Source organism: Marmota marmota, unplaced genomic scaffold, assembly GCF_001458135.2.
Source record: "Marmota marmota marmota unplaced genomic scaffold, marMar, whole genome shotgun sequence".
NCBI lineage: Eukaryota > Metazoa > Chordata > Mammalia > Rodentia > Sciuridae > Marmota > Marmota marmota.
In genome coordinates, this window is record NW_025999998.1 from 17,094,062 (window position 1) to 17,111,362 (window position 17,301).

The 17,301-nt window shown below is 37.0% G+C and overlaps 1 protein-coding gene across 1 annotated transcript; it reads right to left on the reverse strand.

Moving 5' to 3' along the window:
- Positions 1-369: 369 nt before the first annotated feature.
- Positions 370-1,758, reverse strand: LOC107148317 (60S ribosomal protein L15-like). Its single transcript, XM_048806922.1, has one exon. The coding sequence runs from the start codon at positions 1,707-1,709 to the stop codon at positions 1,113-1,115; it is 597 nt and encodes a 198-aa protein (XP_048662879.1). The 5' UTR covers positions 1,710-1,758; the 3' UTR covers positions 370-1,112.
- Between the last annotated feature and the right edge of the window lie 15,543 nt (positions 1,759-17,301).

Consider the following 17,301-nt stretch of genomic DNA (forward strand, 5'->3'; position numbering starts at 1 on the left):
TTTGGGGGATTGCTTCACCAGCAATGAGAAAAATAGCCACACAACATAAAGTTACGCAGGTAACAACTTTTTAAGTACCCTTGTGTGAGTTGCCGGTGACTTAACTGAGCAAATAAGTACTTTAAAATAGCCAGACATACATTTGCACATGTGGCTTGAGGATTCAATATGGTTTCAAACTGGCATTATGTACTTTAAAAATCTTGATCAGGACTTCTTTCTAATCTTGCAAATACTTAGCAAAAGCCATGGATTCACCAGCTACCCACCCTAGCCTACAAATCTTAAGTTAAACAATGTATACTCGAAACTGTTTCAAAAATATACTGATGTAAATGTCACAGAAAACTGTTGCAACAAGTTCAAAACGCTGTATCCACCAAGCCACATTATTAAACCAGCTTTTACTCTTTATGTGAACTTATAGGACATGGTGAAGACTTTTGCAATTTTGTTTAGCCTAGATTTTTTTAATTTCTAAGATTCTTTTAATTTTCTCACAACAGGTTTATTCCTCTGAAAGTTTGACTGCATTTGGGGAGCTTTTCCCCTTTCAGAAGGAGCAATTACACAAATGAAACACTGAGTTAAATTTTAAAATGTGGGCTTTAAATTTGAATGCACATGACCATGTTATAGGATTAGGATATCCTCCTCCCATCTTAATCAAAATCCAATCTTTAAAGTTTGAACTGCCACACTCCAAAAAGCCCAACCACTAGTGGAGCATTACATCACCCCAATGAAGTTGTAGGTTTTGTCACATGCACCAAAAAAAAATCTACAGGGCTAGTTCCAGCACCCCTCTTTTAAAGAATTTATTTGACACCTATTATACCAGGTAGCATATTTTAAACACTGACATATAACTCCCTAATAAGATAAAGCAAGACAGAAAGTTTATCTTATTAGAAACAAGATACACCATCACTTATTGTCTTCAAACATTATTGCACTTTAAAACTTTCATAATTTGACAAAGCATTCATGAAATAATCTGCAGACTAGTTTTAACAGACAAATAACACCTTTAAGCAGACATGACTGTCCTAAATTGTTTATTAGGTATGAACTTTACAAACATCATACTTATATTAGCGAAAACGGTGGAGCTAGAGGTTATTGCGCCTTCTCCAAGCTGCACCGCGAGAACCACCAATAGTGTGGTGGAACTTGTGGCCCTTTCCAAGGCCACGACTCTTCTGGCCTGCAGATGTTAGGTCGCGCATCTCCCTGTGCTTGTGGACTGGTTTAGTGATCCACTGGGTTTCAGGATTTCTTCTGATAGCTTTATGGAATGGATCAATGAGGATAACCTCAAAGAATTTGTATGTGGAATCTTCACCAACCCAATAAGAATTCAGGACTCTCAGAGCCCCACAGTGGCGTCCAACTCGCTCCTCAGCAATAGACTGAAGGCTTCCTGCAAACTTTAGCTGGTTAACACCATGATGGACAGGCTTGCCATAGGTGGCACCCTTAGGAATTGGGCGTTTGCGGCCACCACTGCGCACACGAATCCTGTATATGATATAACCTTGCTTGGCCTTGTATCCCAGTCTGCGCGCTTTATCCGGCCGAGTGGGGCGGGGAGCCCTGTGGAGCGCCCAGAGCTGGCGGTACTGCCAGCAGCGGACCCGCAAAAGAAAGCGCATCACATCCGACTGCTTCTTCCTACATAGCTCCTGGATATACTTGTACGCGCCCATCTTGGCTTACCTGAAGGCTGCCGCCGAACTGAAAGGAAACGGATGCTAGTCCTTTAAATAGGAAGAGGGTTGCTGACAAATTCCTCCTTGTACACTCCTTTGATCTCTTTAGAACCATGGTTGTGCCTCTACCTCCCAGTGGTGTTTTGTTTGTTTTTTAGAGAGAACCTCAGAAGAGGTACATCAGATAAGTAGAAAGGAGGAGTGAGGTAGGGGCTCCTGCTCCTGTTTGGAGTAACAGGTCCTCCCTCACATCGTGCTTGTGTGGATACACAGTCCCACACATGCAGTTTCAAGGGGAACATGAGATGAGACCTCACGTTCTCTTCTGGGTCCTTTCAGGTGTCCTGGTGCTATATGTGACTATTCGGATACTTGTGGTAGAGATGTAATGGGAACTAACAAAAACTTTAAGGAACCAAATGAGTAAGGTGAGTCAGGAAGTAAAACATATCCAGGGAAGTTTTGATGAGGATGGGGTTGGAAGTAAGAGAGGAATGAAAAGGACAGAGCAGTGCTCTGCTCTGGGAGCCGGAGACTGTGGGAGGGATGACAAGTGTGGGAATCTATGGATCTTTATGGGCCTGGCAGTACCTAGCATAAATGATGGCCAAAGATAATTTCACTCCAAGATTGTGAAAACATACATTTTTCCATGCCTAACATTTTTTTCTCTCTAAAATTGCCAATTCTGGTGAACCCAGCTTTTTGTTGTTGTTGTTGTTGTTTTTTAATTCTTCACTCTGTTTCCATCCCAGTCCTGCTCTATGACTAAGGTTTCTTCCTCTTTTGGGGACACCGCTTGGAGATCTTTACTGTGTGGTCCTAGATTCAGCCACCATGGCCTGCCTTCTCTTCATTCCAGCAGCCATGAAGCTTATTTCTTTCTGAGCAGGAGTTCACTCCTAGTGCTGTCGGGGCTCACAGCACTGTTAATGAGAGCACATATCGCTCTGTATGTGCTGCACATATTAATTCATTCAATCCTCCAAATAGCCCAGTGAGGTAGATACTATTGCTATTATCATGATTCCCATTTTATATATGAGGACACTCATGTTAAATAACTTGCCCAAGGTCACAAAGTGAGAACTTGGTGGAGCCAGGATTCCAAGCCAATCTGCAGGGCTCCAAAGATCCTGCTCTTAACCCTATGAAATGCTGTTTTCATGATGTTTCTTTCTTGCTTCAAAACCTATCAAGATTTGTTTTAGGATTAACTTTTAGGATGATTGCAAACTCATTGGTCAGACCTGGAAATCTGTCTGTCAAGTGATTCCACTTAACTAGGCCCACCTTTCAGGAGGTCACTCATTTATAGCTCACCAGTCCCCACACACAGGTTCCCCTTGATACTGGAAGCTGTGCCTTCACCATTCTGTTTTCTACTTCTTATAAGGTGTAACTGAGTCAGTATATAGTAATTTTCCCCTTCCCTGAGTTCCTATGATTTTGAAGTCTGAGTTAGTCAATGTAATAATTGATTACAGTAAGCTCGTTTCCCTCCCCTATGTTTATTTGTTTGTTTTGATATTGGGCATTGAATCCACCGGTGCTTTACCACAGTGTTATATCCCCACTTCTCTCACTAAGTTTCTGAGGCTGACCTGCACTTGTGATCTTCCTGCTTCAGTTTCCTGAGTTGCTGAGGTTATAAGCATGGACTGCCATGCAAAGTTTCCCCCTATATTTAATATCATTAACTGGATCTTAGAGTTCTCCAAGGCAGGACACAGATATTCCATTTAAATCTACACTTTCCAGGCCTCCATTTTCTTCTCTGTACCATGACAGAGTTCTTAATCTTTTGCCCATTTCTGCAGTTTTGCCATGTTTCTGGATGTGTTAGAATATACAAAAAAAGTGCTAGAAAGAAATAGACGATTAATTGTTATTAGTTGGTTTGACTTGTCCTGAAGACCTGCTTAAATGAACAAAGATGAGGACTTTTGCCATTTGATTAGATGAGGGATTTTGGAAGCCTATAATCATTGTAGGTTTTCAACACCTATTTCCAATGATGGAAAAAGGAATGATAAAAAAGATTGTGTTGACATTCCTTTCAAGTTTCCCTTTCTAGTTTCAACTGCTTCATCATTAGCCCATGTTTCACAGGAGCAGCCTGGATTATTTTTTTTTTTTTTGTGAAGGCAAGGCCTTGATCAGATAAGGAATGTGCCTCAAGACTTAAGACAGCCCAAACCTAGGAGGTAACCTGAAAAAATGGTTGGGATCCAGTAAGGTAGCTGGTCATGAAGTGAAGCTAATTTGATTGGCTGCCTCTGGAATTAGACTGAGGGTTGGGTGGAAAAGTGGACAATGGGAAGCAAATAAGGGATGCAACAGAGATGTCAATTAGAAATTGGACAGATGGTAGAGGTAGAGAGAGAAAAGAAGAGAGAAAAAGATTGATAAAGGACAAGAACAGAAAAGACAGCCAGGCTGAGAGCTGCCCATTTTCACTATAGCTTTTGATTCCAGTTCCAGTTCTGATCCATGTATTTCTTTTGGGTATACAAACTTTTTATCATTAAATTCATTTAGCTAACCATAACATAGTTAAGTCACACAAATTTGCCTGTGCAAACAGCACTTTGCATTAAAAACAAAATATAGCCATCTTTTCCTCAGAGATATCTGTTGAACATTCTGTATCTTCAATTAATTGTGGTTCAAGAGAGAAAATTTTATTCAATGTTTTCTTTCTTTCTTTTTTTTTTTCTTAAACCCAAGAGAATATTTTAGGACAAGACTTCAAAGAATCTTGGAGGGGGGAAAATTACCACATCACATGAACAAGGAAAAAAGGGTTTTGTCTTTAAAACAGTATCTTATGCAATTATGAACCAAGAGAATTTAATTACCATGGGAATTATTCAAAGAGGCACATTAACTGGCACTATGAAAAAACTTTGTCCAGTATGTTCCTCCATATCCCTGAAACTCAAGTTGAACATGGCAAAATCCTGGAACAGTCAGTCTAAGATTGTGAAATCTGTTTGTTGCATCTAACAAAGGTTTGTTGATCATCTTCTGTGTGTTCTTACCCTAAATTCCCACCATGTATTTTGGAAATTTAGTGTTCCTGTTGGCTGTTTCCAGTGTTTACTTTTGCACCATCCCTCTCATCATTCTTCAACCCTTCTGTTCTGCGCACAAAAGCAGACAAAAGAAGCATTCAATATGGCAGGAATGTGACTTGTCACAGTCAGGCAGGATTGACGACAACGTTGCATGGCAGTGCTGCAGTGAGTTGAATTCAGGAAACATCTGTGAAGGGGCTTGTAATAGAGCCCATGTCAGAGACTGCGAGGAGTTCAAAGAAACGAAAACATTTGTGTTTTCAAGGATCTGATCAAATGACTTACCTTTTGTTAGGAAACAGATCCACCACAAAGCACCATACATACACAGAGGATGCAGTGACCTGAAGAATGGCAGGAACATGGATGAGGAGTACAGCTATGGAAAAAAGTCCCTGGAGGTAAAGAATTTCAGGTTAATCTTTGAATAAAAAGGACACACTATTGATCATTGGAGATAAAGTGCAGCATTCTTAGTTTCTTACAGCTCCCAGTTAGAGAAGGCTGCCACACATGGGATTAGGTAACAGCTATTATGCAATAGCTGTAGAATGCAGCTTGTGTGTGAGGTAAGCAGTGTGGGAACCTCTTAGGAACTGGCTAATTTGAATTGTTACACAGCTCTAGACCTAGAGTTGTTTAGCACCTGGTCTGGGAGTGTGAGAGTCCATGATTGGGACGACTGGGATATGCTTCGTGGCCCCAGAGAGTGGGAGCCTCATAAGGGAAGTGATTTCCTGTGTGTGTGTGTGTGCACGCGTGCACATGTGTAGCTTAGCAAACTATCCTCAAAGGGGAATTCAGAGTTTCTAGCTATAACTTCAAAACTAGGTCAAGACTACACTTGTGAAATACAGTGCTAGAGCGCATTGCACTTAACTCAATTGGAGGTAGGTAGGTGGGAAGGCATGAATTAGGACATCAGGTTATAAAATTAAATTGAGAATAGATCTCGAAGAGGCTTGAACATCCGACTAATCAATACTGCACTCACAGAAGTCTGAGAAATGTGATCTTTTTGAGAAAATAATGAAAATATCATAGGGAGATAAATAAGTGAGGTGCTATATTTACCCATAATATTTTTTCTTTATAAAATTTACCTTCAAAACAGGCACATTAGTGGTAACAGTATTGTGTGGAATTCTATAATCCTAGGGGACATTATTGGATAAATGAAGACAGAAAATATTAAACCAACAGTGTAACAAAGTAAAGATATTTTACAATGACTATGTTTGTGTTAGCATTAAGTTGTAAGGGGAGAAGATACTATATGATAGATTTAAAACTTTCTTTCCTGAATTCTGAAACCATATATTTGCCAAATAGAAAAACTATTCACTTATTTCTGGTGGCTCTATTTGAAAATTAGCATGTTAAAATCCATTTAGCACATATATTTCTAGGTAAAGTTGTGAAATAATAATTAGTTACCATAAAGGTATAAGGAAGTTTTGGCAAATCTGGAAGTTATTGATCTGTGATAATATTTTTTTTACAAAAAATATTAAGTGGATGAAGTACAAATTTTAGCCCAAGTGAAACATATATAGTGGATGTAATGGCATCACCCAGATATTGCCACTCAGGACCAACATTTGCTCTTTCCCTCAACAGTTGCAGATAGCTCACCAGGAAGGCTCTCCTAAGGACGTGTTTTTGTCCTTGATAGGAGAGAACTGTTTCACCCATACTTTGATTGTCTCTGGGCAGGTATGACTGGTTATTGTCAGGATACACCCCCCTACAACTGCAAATTTATATGAGTCAATTTGAGCTACAAGGTGATTAATATTGGATTAAATACTATTTTTGGCTTGTCTGAGAAGATGCTTCTGGATGAGATAAGCATTTCAATTGGTAGATGTAGTAAAGAAGATGGTCCTTCCTAATGTGGGTGGACACCATCCATTTGTTGATAAACTAAAGAGGACATAAATGTGGGGAGAATGATTCTCTCTCTTTCTCTTCCTTTCTCTTTCTGTCTGTCTCTGCCTCACAGCTTGAGCTGGGAAACCAGTACTCTTCTGCCCTCAGAGTAGAACTTAACCCCATTACTCTTCTTAGTTCTTAGGCTTTGGACTAGGACTTGAAAGTACATCAGTTTTCCTGAGTTGTCAGCTTGTAGATGACAGAGCCCAGGACTTCTCAGCCTTGTCACATAAGTCAATTCCTTGCAATAAAATGGTCTCTCTCTATCTGCATAAGTGCAAGTGCATGTGTGCATGTGTGTGCATAATAAGAGAAAAATTTTAAGATTTCCTAATTTAATAACAAGGGCCATAGGATGAAGGGGAAGAGAGATAAGGGAAATTAATCATTGAACAGCTGCAAGCTGCAGAGCAAGCTAAATGATTTAACAAATTCCCGAATGTATGTTAAAACCTTGATCCAAATCTCCAGTGGCTGGACCAGGAGGCTCCCTCACATCTAGCCTCAACCTCAACCAGTCTGGAAGCAATAAATACTACTTTTCTCAATGAAATATCACCTTATTTCAAAACTTTCCCCACTTCATGTTATCCCACTCCTCTTGTCTATGAACACTGTAGGTTCAACATAAACAACTTGTTTTCCTTCTCCAAATTTTCATTGTCAAAACTGTTCTGGGCTTATAGGTCTGGTGAAAGTATTTCCTTCCAACTGCTCTCTCCTCTTGTTGTTGGTAGCTGAGGATACTTGCCGTAGGATACAGTCCTTTTCTGGTTAACCTCTGTCAAGACTCAATAAACTCTTTTATTTTAGAGATTCCTTGGTCTCAAGAGTATTTTTCTTCCCCAGGTCTAGGACTCCTGGTGCAAAAGGTGAAAGCCTCTGTTGATTTTATTCTTGACCTCCATACCCCATTCAGCTTTTCTCAGTGTGCTCATTCCTACTTCCTCCACTTCTCTACAGTTTCACACTCCCAGAAGTACTCCCGGTAAACTCCCTGCACACATCTCCATTGTGGTCTATTTCATAGGGAACCCAGCCTATGAACATGGACATGGACATCAACTGAACAATTCTCAGAGAATGTGAGCAATTCTGTAGGATCAAAATTCCTCTTATTCCAAATTGAGAGGTAGATGGTAAAAAAAAATACATATGCATTTTAAAAACCTTTAAACTATCTTTTAAAATAAAAAAAATGGTATTTGAATTACTGAAGACCATAGAAAGGAATAAAGGCTTGCTGATTCATTTTATAATGTTAGTAGGACTTTAATACTAAAAGTTGATCAATATATTATAAAATGAAAAAGCCCTATAATTTCCTATAAGAATACAGAAATAAAAATTCTGTACAGCATATAACAATTGATTCTGGCTGTGTATTAAAAGAACTGTATAACATGGCCTAGAAGAGTTTATTCTAAGACCATAAGGATGGTTCAATATTAGAAAATCTATCAATGTAATTTATTACATCAACAAATTAAATGAAGAAAGCCAATGATTATATCAATAGATGCCTGAAAGGCATCATAAAATTCAAAACCCTTCCTAATAAAATTCCAAGTAAGTTAGAAATAAAGGAAACTATTTAAATATGATAGATTCTTTTTGTGAAAATCCAATAGCAAAATGTAATAAACTAAGATTTTTTTCCATTAAAAATGGAGTTGATTTCTTATTAGAATTAATGTAGAAGTGAAGTTTCTCTCACCTTTCAACTGGCTCTGGATGCTCCCCCACTGCAGTGAGGTATTTAAACCTCTCTTTCTGGCATTATACTGAGACTCTTACAGGCAGGTATGTGCCTTAAGAATTTTTGATTTCTTAGTGCCCAGCACAGTTTCTGATACACACAAAAAAAACTTGATGGCATCCACAATGGAATGAGTATAATAGCAGAATTTTATACACTATGAAAGGCCACTTTTCCTCCCCCCAAAAGAGGACTGTGTGAGTTTGATTTACATATGAAATGCTGAGCATGCCATGAACATAATTTGTAAAAATTACTTCCAAATATCTAACCCAAGAATTATATGTGCATCAGGATTCAAAAGAGAAATGCAAATCAAAACTACTCTAAGATTTCATCTCACCCCAGTCAGAATGGCAGTTATCAAAAATATAAGCAATAATAAGTGTTGGAGAGGATGTGGGGAAAAAGGCACACTCATACAAATTGGGACTGAAAATTGGTGCAACTACTTTGGAAAGCAGTGTGGAGATTCCTCAGAAAACTTGGAATGAAATGACCATTTGACCCAGCTATCCCACTCCTTGGTCTATACCCAAAGAACTTAAAATCAGCAAACTATAGCAACATAGCCATACCAATGTTTATAGCAGCTGAATTCACAATAGCTAAAGTGTGGAAGCAACCTAGATGTTTTTCAATAGGTGAGTGGATAAAGAAAATGTGGTATATATACAGAATGAAATATTACTAAGCATTAAAAGAGAATAAAATTATGACATTTGCAGGTAAATGGATGGAGTTGGAGAATATAATGCTAAATGAAGTAAGCCAATCTCAAAAAACTATTAAGGCCAAATGTTTTCTCTGATTAGTGGATGCTGATCTATGATGGGGCGGGGTATGGGAAGAATGGAGGAACTTTGAATTTGGTAAAGGGGAGTGTGGGGAGTGGTTATGAGGATAGGAAAGATGGTGGAATGAGATTCGTGGTGGATTCGTGCAATGTGTGATTGCACAAATGGTGCATCTCTACACCATGTGCAACCAGAGAACTGAAATGTTGCACTCCATTTGTGTATAATTTATCATACATTCTTCTGTCATGTACAACTATATAGATAAATAAAAAAATAAATAAATAAATAAATAAATTTTAAAAATAAATAAAAAAATTTTGAAAAACACTGAAGAGTCCAATCCTTTCCACTTTCTATTATGCTATGCTTTTCTGAGATTTTAAAATACCACAGTTTCTGATAGTCATTTTTGAAGCTTCTTCCATGATTGTTCTAGGATTTATCCATCACATATAGATAATGAACTGTGGAAAGCTTTAAAAGGCAATATAGTTCAGTTCAGTTAGCTTAAGTTTATACACCTTTGGAACCACAGGATTAAAAACAAGAAACAAATGAAAATCCAAAAACTAATTGAGAAATGCTCTTCTAAAAGGAATTTTGGTTTCATGTCCTTCTCATCTTCTAAAACCAAATTTTCTTCAAATATATTTTTCTTTCAAAATTGCTAAAGACATCCACATACTAAATTGTTAGAGTCTGTAAACAAGTCAAAATAACACCTGGCATTTTGCCAGGGGAATGTTAGAGTTGTAAACAAGTCTGGATGGTGCCTGGCAAAATGCCAGAGGGAGTGGTTTGAGAAGTAACAAAAGCGAGCCATTAAGTGTGGAGATTCCTTATTGGTTGACTGATGTATCTAGTTTATGCTAATTAGATAAGCTGTGTGGAATGTATAAATACTGCTCCTGTCCTGCAATAAACGGCTCCTACTCCTGCTGTATCAACGTACACAAGTTATTCGTCACCCCCCCTGATTATTCTGCTGCAGCCGGACTGCGGCACTAAATTTCTCTAGAACCCTGAGCTCTCTCACTCGGTATTAAATACAGCCTTTGTCTGCAACTGGCTGCTACCTCTTCAGAAATGAATGCTTTGTGCTGTGAGATTTATGACCCTGAGGTGAAAAATAGAGGTAAGATGGTCAGGAGGACCCCACAGCAGAAGGATTGTCTTTCTTTACCTGTTTATTCTGTGTGTTCCCCAGTTGTGTTCTTTGGAGGCAGTAAGGAAACAAAAAAACACGTTCTTATATGCCACAAATCTGAGTACTCTAAAGGGCGATTTAAAGAAACATTTTCTTATCATCTTTCTTTCCTATCTTCATCATCTACCTACCAATCCATCTACTCACCTACTTACCTATTATATATACTCTATTATCTGTTTATCTATCATCATTCTTATCATCTTCATCCTCATCCTCATCTATTTCTATCTACTACCTGTTTGTCCATCCATCCATCCATCCATACATACATACATACATGCACTTTTGGTTTTCCTAGACTCTCATCTCACCTCTTCAGACCTGGAAAAAGTACTCTAATTTTGGGAGAATCCATACTCTTCCCCTGCCAGCTCATGTGGTTGAAGGAAACGGATGCTAACCTCACCTTTAGGGGAGGACGTGGGTTCCAATACTGACCAAGGAGGGGAATTCCTGGAGCTCTGACCAGAATTACCAGGAAGAGACTCTCTTCAGAACTGCTAAATCAATAGAGTTTAATCCTGGAATTGTTGGTGACTACATTGCTATCACAAATGGAGAAATTGTATGCACATGAAGTAAAAAATAGAGGAAAAGGAATCAAGTGATGAAGGAAGACACATTTTTGATGAGAACATTTGAAAACTGGAGTCCAGCCAGGCTTGAAGCTAGACCTATAGACTTCAGTCATATGATCCAATAAATTCTCTTCTCTCTCTCTTTCAACATCAGTTGGAGAGGAATAATCTTTCAGCTGCAACTAAAATGCGTACAACAACAGGGTCTCTAAATGCAATTTAGGGGAGTTGGAAAAGGCTTCCAGGGAAAGCAATACCAAAATTGCCTCCCAATGGAAGTTAGGCTAAGAGGGAAGAAGTGTTTTTTGCAAAGAAAACATATTGGAAAAACAGGTTGAGAGAGCTCAGCTTGTTTGAGGAATTGAAAATGGTTTTGTCTGGTTGGCACACAGAAAGCAAGAAGGGCCAGCCAGAGGCAGGAGCACACCAAGGGGACATGAGCCTACAGAGGTCACTGTGGGTCAGCTAATGCTGAACGTTATCCTCCAGGCAAGGGGAAAGGTGCTAATAAGGGCAATGGCAAGATCTGTATTCCTCCCCCAAAATACGCCTCTGACACCAAGTGATTGTAAGTGATTGAAGAGGGACAAGAGAAAACTGAACACAAATTTCTTTATGCCCGAATAAAGCACCATTGTGTATTTATACCACATTTTCTTTATCCATTCATCCATCCACAGACAACAAGGCTGGTTGCATAGTTTGGCTCTTGTGAACTGTGCTGCTATAAACATGGGCATGCATGTTTCACTAGTATGATGACTTCAGTTCTCTAGGATAAATACCAAGGAGTGGTATAGTTCAGTCATATGATGGTTCCATTTTTAGTCTTTTGAGGAACCTCCATTACTACTATCCATGGTGATTGTACTAATGAACAAACTCACGAACAGTGTAAAAGTATTCCTTTTTCTTCACATCCTCTTTAGAACCTATTATGGCTTATATTCTTTTTTTTTTCAAGTGTAGGTGACATTTAATAATGTAAGTAACCACTAAAATAGTAGAAATGTAATGTATAATTTCCCTAATAGTTCAGGAATAGGATGTTTAACTTCAAATCATTAAATAGGAAAAATAAGGAATATAAAGGACTTATCAAATGTCACAAACTAGGGCATTGTAGAAATAAGGATAGAAATCAAAAGTCTGGCTTCTGAGGCTAGCATTTTCTTCTATGGAAATACTCTGGCTATGTATTTACCAAACTTAAATATTTTAGGATGTAAGTAAGCAAGATTTGTGTTCTTAGCTGTCTTTTTAAAAATTTCTTTCATACATGACAATCGTGGAATGCATTACATTCATAATTATCCATTCACAGCACAATTTTTTATAACTTTGTATATAAAGTATGTTCACGCCAAATTATGCCATTATACATTAGCTCTCTTATTGACCTTTTTGCATTATAATTCTTAATACACCTTTATACTACAATTTATCATGTTTTCTGTTTGTATATAAGGTATGTTGACACCAAATTCACATCTTCATACATGTATTTTGTATAATGATGACCATCTCCTTCCACCATTCTTGCTATTCCCCTTTTCCCTCTCTTTCCCTCCCACCCCTATTCCCTATCTAGAGGTAATCTACCTCCCCTGCTTTCCCTCCCTACCCCACTTTGAGTCACCCCCCCTTATATCAGAGAAAACATTTGGCATTTGTGTTTTTTGGGGATTGGCTAACTTCACTTAGCATAATCTTCTCTAATGCCATCCATTTCCCTGCAAATGCCATGATCTTTTTCTTTTTTAGTGCTGAATAATATTCCATTGTGTACAAATGCCACATTTTTTTATCCAATCATCCACTGAAGGACATCTAGGTTGGCTCCACAGTTTAGCTATTGTGACCTGTTCTGCTATAAACAATGATGTGGCTGTCTCCCTGTACTGTGCTGTTTTTAAGTCCTTTGGGTATAGACCAAGGAGTGGGATAGCTGGGTCAAATATTGGTTCCATTCCCAGTTTTCCAAGGAATCTCTATACTGCTTTCCATATTGGCTGTACCAATTTGTAGTCCCACCAGCAATATATTGTGTGTGCCTTTTCCCCCCATGTTCTCACCAACACTTATTGTTGTTTGTATTCCTAATAGCTGCCATTCTGACTAAAGTGAGATGAAATCTTAGAGTAATTTTGATTTGCATTTCTCTAATTGCTAGAGATATTGAACATTTTTTTCATATATTTGTTAATCAATTGTATATCTTCTGCAAAGTGTTTGTTCAATTCCTTTGGCCCATTTATTGATTGGGTTTTTTTTTTTTTTTGGTGTTTAGCTTTTTGAATTCTTTATATATTCTAGAGATTAGTGCTCTATCTGATGTGCAAGTGGTAAAAATTTGCTTCCAAGTTGTAGGCTGTCTATTAACTTCACTTATTGTTTCTTTTGCTGAGAAGAAGCTTTATAATTTGAATCCATCCCACTTATTGATTCTTGATTTTAATTCTTGCGCAATAGGAATCTTTTTAAGGAAGTAGGGGCCTAATTTGATATGATGGAGATTGGGGCCTACTTTTTCTTCTATTAGACACAGGGTCTCTGGTTTACTTCCTAGGTTCTTGATCCACTTTGAGTTGAGTTTTGTGCATGATGAGACATTAATTTCATTTTGTCGCATATGGATTTTCAGTTCTCCTAGCATCATTTGTTGAAGAGGCTATCTTTTCCCCAATATATATTTTTGGTGCCTTTATCTAATATAAGATAACTGTAATTATGTGTGTTAGTCTCTGTGTCCTCTATTCTGTACCATTGGTCTTTTTTTGGGAGTAGGCAAAATTTTAAAATGGAGAATTTAAAATTTCAAAATGGCAGCATTGTTTTAGTGACACAGAAACAAGCTCTCACTTCATGTCTGATGAGGGTACTATGTTCTCTCACACTTTGGAATTTGATGAAAGAATTGAAAGTACTACTTTATTAAGATCAGTATTATAAAAAGTAAGAGGTTATAAATTATGTTGTATAAAAGGGCAAATGGAGATGGTTATCTTTCTAATTGGAGTGAGATGAAATTTCTGTATAGTTTTGATTTGCATTTCCCTAATTGCTAATGATGTTGAACATTTTTTTTTCATGTATTTATCGGCCATTTGTCTTTCTTCTTTTGAGAAATGTCTGTTTAATTCATTTGCCCATTTATTAATTGGCATTTTTGGTGTTAAGTTTTTTTGATTTTTTTATACATCTCTCTCACAATAGTAGCTAGCAAAGATTTGCTTCCATTCTGTAAGTTCTCCCTTCACATTCTTAATTGTTTCCTTTGCTGCATAGAAGCTTTTTAATTTGATGCCATCCTATTTATTAACTCCTGGCATAATTTCCTGGGATTTAAGTGTCCTATTAAGAAAGTTGTTGCCTATGCCTATATGTCAGAATGATGTGGTGTCTACGTTTTCTTCTAGTGGTTGCATTCTCTTTGGTCTAATTTGTAGGATGATCCATTTTAGTTGACTTTTGTTCAGGTTGAGAGACAAAGGTCTAGGCTTATTCTTCTACATAGGGATAACTAGTGTCCCCAGCACCATTTTTTTAAAAAAAGATTTTCTTTTCTCCAATGTGTTTTCACATCTTTAACAAGGATCAGATGACTGTTTCTGAGTGGGGTTGTCTCTGTGTCTTCTATTTTGTACCATTGGTATATGCATTTGTTTTTATGCCAATACCATGCAGTTTTGGTTAATATAGCTCTATAATTTGAAGTCAGGTATTGTGAAAATTCCAGCATTGTTTTTTGGGGCTTAGAATAGCATTAGCTATTCTGGATCTTTACTTCTACATATGAATTTTAGGATTGTTTTTTTCTAGTTCTGTAAACAATGTCATTGGTATTTTAATGTGGACTGCATTGAATCTGTATATTGATTTCTGCCTATCCATGAACATGGGAGGTCTTTCCATCTTCTTGTGTCTTGTTTAAGGTTCTATAGTTTTCATTGTAGATCTAGGTATTTCATTTTCTTGGTTAGATTCCCTCCTATGTTTGTTTATATATTTTGAGGCTAGTATCAAAAGGATTGTTTTCCTGATTTGTTTCTCAGCAGATTCATTGTTGATATATAGGAAATCTATTGATTTTTTGTATGTTGATTTTGAAACCTGTTACTTTGCTGAATTTGTTTGTTTATTAACTCTAGCAGTCTTTTGGTGGAACTTTTTGTTGTAATAGCAGTGGTGAGAGTAGGCATCTTTATTTTGTTCCATATTTTAAAGAAAAAGCTTTCAGTTTTTCCCCATTTGCTGTGATTCTGGCTTTGGATTTTTCATACATGGCATTTATGATGTTGAATTAGGTTCCTCTATCTCTAGTTTCTTTAGTGCATTTATCATGAATGAGTGCTAAAATTTGTGGAAGGCTTTTTTCTGGAACTATTGAAGTGAGATTTTTGTCCCTGATTCTATTATGTGATGAATTATATTTACTGATTTGCTTACGTTAAACCATCCTTGCATCTCTGGGATAAAAATCAATTTGTTCATGATGTACAATTTGCTTAATATGCTGCTTAATATAATTTGCTAATATTTTATTAAGAATTTTTGCATCTAATTTTATTCATGATATTGGTCTATAATTTTTTTCCCTTGATGTGTCCTTATGTGGTTTTGGTATAAGTGCTATTGGCTTCATAGAGTAAAGTTGGAAATGTTCCATCCCTTTCTATTTTATGAAATAATTTGAGGAGTATTAGCATTGGTATTTCTTTAAAGATCTGGTGGAAATCAGTTTAGAATCCATTTGGTTCTGAACTTTTTTTTGGGGGGGGGAAGTCTTTTTATTACTGCTTCTAACTCATTGCTAGTTATTGGTCTGTTTAGGCTTTCTATGTCCTCTTGGTTCAATTTTTACAGGTTGTAAGTACCTAGAAATGTATCCATTTATTCTAGATTTTCCAATTCATTGGAGTATAAGTCTTCAAAATAGTCTGTAAGGTTTCCCTTTATTTCTATGATCTCTGTTGAAAGTCCTCCTATTTCATCTCTTACTTTATTAATTTGTGACTTCTCTCCCTCTCCCTCTGGTTTGTTTGGGAAAGGACTTGTCAATCTTATTTATCTTTTCAAAGAGGCAAATCTTCATTTTATTGATTCTTTGTATTTTTTTTCATTTCATTGATTTCAGCTCTGATCTTTATTATGTCCACCCTTCTACTGGTTTTGGAATTGGTTTGTTCTTCTTCAAGTGTCTTGAAATGCATTGTTTGATTGTTTATTTGGGTTCCATGAGCCAGTGAGAAGAAAGTGTTATCAGTTCTTGTGGGAAATATTCTGTAGGTGTCTGTTAAGTCCATTTGATTTATAATATCTTTCAGTTCCAAAGAGTCTTTACTGAGTTTATGTCTGGATGTTCTATCTATTGGTGAGAGATTCTAAAATCACTCCAGTATTTTTGTACTGGGGTCTTCTGAAGGTTTAATTCATGTAGTGTCTCTTTTATGTAATTAGGTGCACCAACATTTGGGGAACAAATATTTACCATTATTATATCTTCTTTTTGGATTGTTCCCTTAACCATTATAAAATGAACTTCTTAGTCTCTTCTGATTAGTTTTGCTTAAATCCTCCTTTGTTGGATATGAGAGTAGCTAGTCTGGCTTGTCTTCAGGCTCCATTATCCTGGTATATCATCTTTCATTCTTTCACTTTTTGCCTGTGGTTGTGTTGGCCTGAAAGATGAGACTCTTGCAAACAACATAGAGTTGTTTTTTAAATAAGATCGGGACAATTTACATCCAATGTTATTATAGTGAGATACTTATTAATTCCTAACATTTTGATTTATTTCTAGTGTTTAATTTGGTTTTGTTTCTCATTTTCTTAGCTATTCTACAAATGAGATTTGTCCATTTATGAGTCTTGGAGTTGTATCTGATTTCTTCTCTGTGGAGTATTTCTGTAAGTAAGTTCTATAGTGCCAACTTAGTAGGGAGGAATTCTTTTAGTTTCTGCTTTTCTTGGAAGGTTTTTGTTTCTATTTTGATTTTGAGGATAGCTTTGCTGGATATAGCAATCTTTGTTGATAGTTATTTTCTTACAGGACTTGGAATATATTATTCTAAGCCCTCTTTAATTTTAGAGTTTGTGATGAGAATTTGAAATAGGTCTAATTGGCTTGCCTCTAAATGTGAACTGATGGTTTTCTCTTGAGATTTAAAAAATTCTACCTTTGTTCTGTATGTTAGGCATTTTAATTATAATGTTCCATGAAGTGG

Excerpts from the sequence above, each read along its gene's own strand:
- LOC107148317 (XM_048806922.1), bottom strand. The coding sequence starts at position 1,709 with ATGGGCGCGTACAAGTATATCCAGGAGCTATGTAGGAAGAAGCAGTCG.